General features: G+C 35.8%; 1 protein-coding gene across 2 annotated transcripts in view; it reads right to left on the reverse strand.

Annotated features, from left to right (window-relative positions):
• The window catches only part of acss2 (acyl-CoA synthetase short chain family member 2), a 28,650-nt gene extending 22,123 nt beyond the window's left edge, over window positions 1-6,527 (reverse strand). For both annotated transcript variants that reach the window (XM_033969400.2, XM_033969401.2), the window contains exons 1-2: window positions 5,788-6,527; window positions 3,340-3,535 (exon numbers count right to left, since the gene is read on the reverse strand). In XM_033969400.2, coding sequence (XP_033825291.1) covers window positions 3,340-3,535; window positions 5,788-5,914 — 323 coding nt within the window. In that variant the 5' untranslated portion in view covers window positions 5,915-6,527. The remainder of the gene's footprint in view (window positions 1-3,339; window positions 3,536-5,787) is intronic.
• Window positions 6,528-8,099: the final 1,572 nt, after the last annotated feature.

The raw sequence follows: 8,099 nt of genomic DNA on the forward strand, positions 1-8,099 counted from the left end.
CTCAAAATCATTCTAAAAGGAAAGTAAAGGTTAATTTCTGTCCTGTGAATGTGACTTTTGACCACTAATACATACATATTTTAAATTTAGGATTGCATTTCCTTACTACCCAATAACTTTCAGGGGAAATAAACAGATAAACTTGTTGGCTAGCTAGACTCCACCTTTGCTCTATTTCATTTTTAGGCTAATTAAATGCACTAGTGAAACACAAGCCAAAAATATTCCAAGGTAAAAATGTGTTAAATGTGGTGCATTACAAAAACTGATTCATATTTTGGGTGTAACAGGGTTTGCATATTAGTTAAAAGGCACTGTACTTTTACCCCCTTAAAACATGAAAAACAGAAATAGTAGTTTATTTTAAACAGTTTGCAGCAGTCTAAAGTTATTCCTCAGTTTCCTAAGCATTCCTAGAATCTTTAACCACAATGAGTTTATACACATTTTTTACAACTTTCACAGACCAGAGCAGAGTTTTACCATTTGCCAATAACAACTAGCATCCTATTGCTAACAGCACATGAGCCTTACTTCTTGGTTTGTTGCCGATGAAAATACTTAATTAGATGCAGACAGAACGCCATGGTCTCATTTTGACCCAATGAGATTTTGCAACATATATGTGTACTGGAGGAAAACAATTTTAACTTAAATGCATGAAAAATATCTTGCATGCATTGACAAAATAAAAAACATACCTAATAAGCAAGAAGTTGCTTATATAAATAAAATAGAACAAGGTATAAAATCTATAACTAATGAATGTATGCAACCATAATCTTCCTTTTTTTCATTTGAACTATTCGGTTTTAGAGTCTACTTCCTCACAAGACATTTTCCCCCATTGACAGAATGTTGCCAATATTTGCTTAAAAGCCTCATATCCTTAAGTGCTTCCTTGCATGTCTGTCCTCACTGTACAAAGCACTACTTTCTGAAGCCAGTGATGTAATAGTAAGACGACGAAGAGACAGGATGATGAAGAGAAGTCACTCAGGATGATGGGGGAAAGAGAATATAAAGGGCTTTAGAGGATAAACAGCTGAAGTGGCATCTCAAACACAGTTGTAGTGTTGCCAAGATGCTAAAATTTCAAAGTCAATTTTGATATTAAGGAATAAACTTGATACTCAATCCAGATTCCGTATAGAGTATTGATTAGTATATAATTTTCAATACTACTTTGATTTATATTGTGACTGTATGGAACCACAACTCATCATGGCATAGACGCAAATAAAATCACGTTATATCCCTACTCAAGTGAATTATATATCAATTATACAATGGCCGACAAATCAACCATTCCAAGTGAAAACATCACGGACTTGAAGTGAACCAATAGCAGAGAGTCATGTTTGTAGTGAAAGTGAGGACAAAAGGCTCAGAGCTGAACATGTAAACAAAGGAGAGAGGAGGAGAGCGCCTCCATTCACACCTCCATAGCCCCTCTCTCATTGTTGGACAGGCGTTTAGAACAGCCATGCTATACTTCCTATAAGACTATCTCATTCCTGATTAAATAAAAGGCACACTATGTAACTTTCTGCCACCTTCTTGTCATAGTATGGCCTAAAACTCATGTACAGTGAGGCAATTCCACTCACAGTAAGAATGTATGTTTTTAGGCATTTTTTTAGCAATAAAAAAACCCTAATGAAACATTTACCAGACAAATAAGTTTATTTCAGGCAGAGCTATAACATCTCCATGGAGACCAGTAGAAAAGCTACATAGTACGCCTTTAAATAATAAATATTAGAATAAATTTCAGTATTTGAAATAATAAAAATTGAAATAAAAATCTTAAAAAAAAACCCAAAACAACCAAACCAGTTCCAAAGCTAGAATTGTTTGTTGGTCATCCTCCAATGCTGACTCAATGCCTACCACACACCAGCGTTAGATTTGCTGAGGGAGGAATTGAAGCAAATGGATTCGGTCAACAACTGATGCTATAAATAATTGCAGCTCTCCTGTTAAAACCAGCTATTCAATCAACAGCATCAAAATTTATAGAGTTTTTGTGACCGTAAAGAATGACACCGCACACAGGGCCAGAGGGAAGGAGACACGACTTTTAGTCAAATTGTGCAGATTTAAGTCAAAACTTGTGAAACGTGAGGACACATGAGGAGACACAAAGAGACACGCTGTGCCCCTGGCTCAGAGCTTTCATCGAAACAGCAGTGATTCCTCTTCAGTATCACACTCTCTTATTGCCACAGGATTGGCTGTAGACCTGTTGATTCAAATGCATTTCCCTTATCATAGAGACTGACCAAAGTTTAGATCATAATCTATCAATCTTTGCGTTTTTGGTATAACCCTAATGGGAGATGTGCAATTTTCTAATGAACTTGGGAAAGATGTGCTCTAGATTTGTAAAATATAACCAAGAAAAAAGGTAAAGTTCCAACTTACATTTAAACAAGTTGCTCCGATTACAAGGACACCCTGCAATGATGGTTTCTAATATTGAGTCTGCTGGGGGCTGACAGCATCCCTGCAATGCCTTCTGAGTACACAATGCACCAGAAGGAGTCAAATGTAACCATCTGGTATTAGCTTTGAACTTGTTCAAAGGGGTGACATACGATTGACAATATCTCAGCAGTTGTTTTGGATACGAAAATAAGAATAAAACGTTTCTAAAAAAAAAAAAAAAAAGGCTGTTTTATTGTTTGAATAAAAATAAAATTGAATTTGCAATGTGCTCTTTCAAGCATAAAGGGATATTTATACAGTTTTGAGGGTAGTTTTAACATGCATTCACTATAATAGTTGAATCTCATCCAAGACATTTAGAGTAATGTTTTAGCATATTTCTGATGGACTGCCACAATATTATTTATTTCTATCACCCACACATTATTATTTCTATCAATATCACCCACACATTCATGAAATTGGGCTCAAATTCTACCAACCGATTTATCAACCTACATGCCCTTGTCTTTTTAACTTTGATATATGCAACATGATTTCTTAATATTCAAACAACTACTTGTGCTTTGAATTACTTTGTTATAAGTGAAAACAATATCATTTTCTGCGCAATTGGTGGCATAACAGTAATTATCCTTGCTGGAGATTATCATTACTGTACAAAAAGTACCACAAACAAGTTCTTACTATTGTATAAATATATACTTTTTTTTTTTTTTTTTTAAATCACTATTAGCGGTATTAGTGTTTTTGCTCCTCATCTCTAATGCTACCCAATCACAAATTCACACAAATAAAAAATTACCAAGTTCCAGTTGTACTCCAAACCAAAACTATTCAAACAGGGGAGACAAAAAGGAGAACAAAAAAGCAGGGGTTGTAACTCACCAGTAAAAGGCCACTTTGTTGCCCAGGTTCTTCTCGTGCACATTGCGGTCCAGGAGGTTGTAGCAGATGTTAGTGGTGGCTCCTTCCATGAACTTGAAGAAGATCTCTCCCTTTGTCACGTCAAAGTTGTAACTCATAAAGTCGCCGCTGTGTTTGGTCTTCCAGAAAAAGTCTTTGGCAATATCGCCCCAGAACTCTACAGGATCACAGAAGGAAATACAACATGATAATTGACAGCGAGACAGATCACAAATGCTTCTCATCAATATTTTCATCACATATTGTGCCTGATAGATCAAATCAATTTGAAATTTTATAAAGGATATAGTCACCCTACAACTTTATATACATAGTAGTATTCTTTATACTTTTGACAACCCTAATCAAGAACAAAACTAGTATCTAAACTAGATACTCATTTGAGCAGGTGTCGATATAAAAAAAAAAAGTCACATTCACACAGGACAGAAATGAACCTTTCCTGAATAGATTTAGAATGATCTTGAGCTGTATCAGAACCACTATAAGACCACATAAACAAGTATATATGCCCATGGACTACTATGGAACCTATCTGAATCACTGAGGGATTACACAGGTATAAGATCACATAGTAATATAAGAGAAATTATTACAATTTTATTTATACAATATGTCATTTTCAACAATAGTAGTATTTTCCATGATCATTGTGGTATCAGAATCGAATATCGAGTCTATTCCTTAGTATCTTAATAGAGTTTGAAATTTTAATATTGTGACAACACTACTATGGAGTGTACAAGTACTAATAAACAAGTGAAAAAGCAGGTTAAACTATCCAGTCACTCCACAAACTCCAGCTTACTCACTCCATGTATTCCTCTTTTTGCTGTTGTGCAAATCCTTAAAATTCTAATAAAAAAAAGGCCGACCAATACATTTTTTCTACCTAAGCTGTGCTTCTGAGACATTCTGTACACTTTAGGATTTCTCAATATCTCCAGAGCATTTATCATCCATTGTTTACTTTATAACTCTAATTCCCTTTCCTCTATGACTCATGACAACTGTACGACTACTGGAAGCCATAAATGAAAATAAACCACAGTTCAGAGTCCAGCTGTGGTGACCAACGTATTCAGGAAGAACTGGCTTGGCCACTTTCTACAGCATTTCTACTCCAATTATTGCATACTCGGAACACTTTGTACCTTGCAATATTGAATATTTTAAAGATTTCTCTGTCAAGTCAAGGAGAGATGCCAAACAACTCCCAGTATATCTAACAAACTGTAGGACTCAGATAAATTGATGGTTTAGAAAAATGTGCTGTTTTGATCATGATAATACAACAATGTGCAACTGATTAAAAGTATCTATGCTGAGGTCCAATGCATTATAATAAAATACACATGTCCATGCTCAACCAGTGATGTCAATATTAGTGTTGTTGCGACACAAAAATTCAGATACTAAGGAATACACTTGACACTAAATATCAATTCCGATACCACAATGATAATTAAAACACTCTTTCTTTAGTCACTACAATGCAATTTTCAACATTAAACTGACTTTTATATTGCTGTGCGGTCTTTTATCTGTGTAGTCCCTCAGTCGTCCAGGTACGTTCCATAGGCGTATACTTGTCTACGTGGATTTATACTCTGATACAGCTAAAGATCCTTTCTAAAGTTATTTAGTTGTGAACGTGAATGTGAACTCTTTTGTATGAAATATTGCTCAAATGAGAATCTAGTTTCAATACTAGGTTTAGTATCCATTAGTATTTGTTTTTGATACTTTTGGCAACCCTAGATTATTATTTTAGATCACAATATATAAATTTAAGAACTATAACAATATTTTGGAAGCAAAATTAAGTCACTTCAATTTATTAAACACTCCAAAAGAATACACTTTATTATAAACTCTCCCATTGTAGTTATTGTACAATGGGAGGATCAATAAACGTTAAGCATGTAATTGTGACTTTTATTTGCACCATATTTTATTGGCATATTAAAATTTTATATTATGACATCCCTAGTGTATCACCTCTGACACATTTTACAACATGCAGATTCTTGTAAAAAAAAAAACCTGTCAATAATTCAACTGACAGCCACCATGTTTTAATTTAATTTAAGTAATGTTTATTATGCATAGTGCACAAGGGACTTTCCAAGGTTGTCTAATCGATTGCAATTCCAGTAATGGCTACACCTGGCATAAACTGTTACATCAATCACCTAAACGCCACAGAAACTGAGGTCATCTTTTATATGACCCAGTAACACATTTAACCACACACAATGACAAAGCTGAATAAGAAATACATGAAGTATTAAAATCTCATAATCCGACTTGTCTTTAGCCAATCAAAGCAAATGACTGAATGAATGAGTACTACTAAGCGGTGCAACATTATAATCCTCTTTTCTCAATAATATCGAGTAGACTTACCACCGGGGTTTTCTACAGACTTCATGTAGAGTTCTTTGTATTTGTCAAAGCTGGGGACATGAGAAGTCTTGCAAAACTCTGCAGAGGCGAGATAAACGTCTTCTTTTGGTGCCGTTTCTGGAATCATTTTGGCAATTTATTCCAAACAATCAATCCGATATGTCCTTTTTAAAGATGCAAATTGCAGTCTTCGCAATGCTTTCCTTTGATAATACACGGAAACCCCCACTAATAACTCGCACACAATGAATCAATGCAGCCAAAGAGCTTCTTGTGCTAAAAGGTAGTTAGCACGACAACACTGAGAACCGTGCACTTCCTTGTTTTTGCAAAGATTGTCGTAAAACCACGCGTGCAAATTCAAAGTCGTGGATTCGTTGTTGCAGATCTTGTTTTGCGAAATATGAAAATCCACCAAGCCTTGTGCGATCTGTTGAAATATTTCCGCAAATGGAACACGTCCTGCACAATACAGAAGCTAACAGGCTAAGCTAATGACTTGACCGAGAAAAAAACAAACGGCGTTGACTTCCGCAATGAGATCAGAGTGTTCAGATGATGTTTTTAGACCCCGATAAGCGTTAATGGTGAAGCTAATTGGCTTGGTTGGTTGAATAAAGCCCCGTTCATGCCTCACGGAAGGGCGGAGGAGCGCTTGACAGGAGAAATACCCCAGTCCACGGTCCTGTCTCTTTTGACACGGAGCTACAGCGCGTGTGGCGCTGCTGCTGCTGAACTGTGCTTGGCCCCCAGCGTCAACCAATCAGATCGCGAGAAAGCCCCTCACAGGGAGCCAATCAGAGCGCGGGATGACCCAGAGCGAGCCAATCAGAGCGCAGGATGGACCCTCACAGGGAGCCAATCAGAGCGCAGGATGGCCCCTCAGAGGGAGCCAATCGTGTTTTTTAAATGTTTAGCTTTTTTCTTCTTTTAACTTAAGTTTTAACTTTTCTTTTTCTTCTTATTTTTATTTTTATACGTGTGCTTGGTGTTCTAATTGCATTTTACTATATATTTATTTTATATTTGTTTTGAGGTTATCAGAGTAGCCAATCAAAACTCGTGATGGCTTCCGGGGTTTCGTTCACAGCAAGTTTTTACTATTAATGATAAATTAAAAAATATTCGGCAAAGCAGTACGTGGTCAGGAACTGTAATGGACATAAATACGCTACCTGGAATTTGCATAAATGTGAGTATTAGCTACATTTACTTAGTAGAGAAAATGCATTTAAACTATTCAAAGTACAAATCTTGCACTTGCAGCTAATCGTCGCATTAGCTTTCCTTTTTCATTTTCTAACTGCTAGCTACAACATATCTGTAAGCAGAGGTGGGTAAATTAGCCAAAAATTGTACTAAAATAAGAGTAACATTACTTCAAAACAATATTACTAAAGTAGTGGTCCAAGAAATTACTGAAGTAAGAGTGAACAAAGTATTTGGGAAGTATTTTGGGATTAACTGTACGTTTTAATGTCTGATTTATAATTTGAGTGAATGTAATTGGAAGGATTAAACATTAAATAATGCACAAAATCTAGTATTTCTGGATAGTTACTAAAATGAGACAAACTACATCATATCTGAAGGAGTAGTGCAAAAAACACACACCAAACACAAATCAAAACCAGGAGTAAAACTGAAACTTATCTATCAGGTGACTATTGCTCAAATTATATGTTATCTCTTTTAATAGCAAAACAAAATTCAATTCTGCCAACTGGACAAAAGTTTCAGAGTTTCACTGCTCATCCAGGCTTCTTCAGTTCTGGTCAGATTGCTGGTGGACACTGCCTTATATCAGTCTGAAGAGAGGAGCTAACTACCCTGAGACTAACATCTATCTGTTTGTTTATAGTTTCTGTTTGTTTCTGTGTGAACTGTGCCTGCGTCATATTTTGCATCCTCGTTCTGTCACACCTATTAGGATACTGGCTATCACTATTGTTTTCCTTGTTTTGATTTAGGTCCAAGGATGGAGTTATAAATGGGAGATAAATGATGTCTAAGACCACCATTCCCGTTCAATTGTTGGATTGTCTTTCCTAACAAAAACTGGCTATTTAACTCCCCTCTCAAACCATGTCTTTGTTTTCTTTCTTTTTTATGTAGGCATTTCAATATATTCACTGCTGTCTGCTTCCCCCTACAGGACAAAGTAGGCCAAATTAAAATTCCACCCAGGAGTAAAACATTCAAGAATACACTAATGGAGCCTACATTACATTAACTTTCCATTAGGTATTAGGCACAAAATGTAGCTTAAAACATTTATTTGAAAGATAAACATGAAAAAAAGACAGAAGTGT

This window comes from Periophthalmus magnuspinnatus, chromosome 7, assembly GCF_009829125.3.
Source record: "Periophthalmus magnuspinnatus isolate fPerMag1 chromosome 7, fPerMag1.2.pri, whole genome shotgun sequence".
In the NCBI taxonomy this organism is placed as follows: Eukaryota; Metazoa; Chordata; class Actinopteri; order Gobiiformes; family Gobiidae; genus Periophthalmus; species Periophthalmus magnuspinnatus.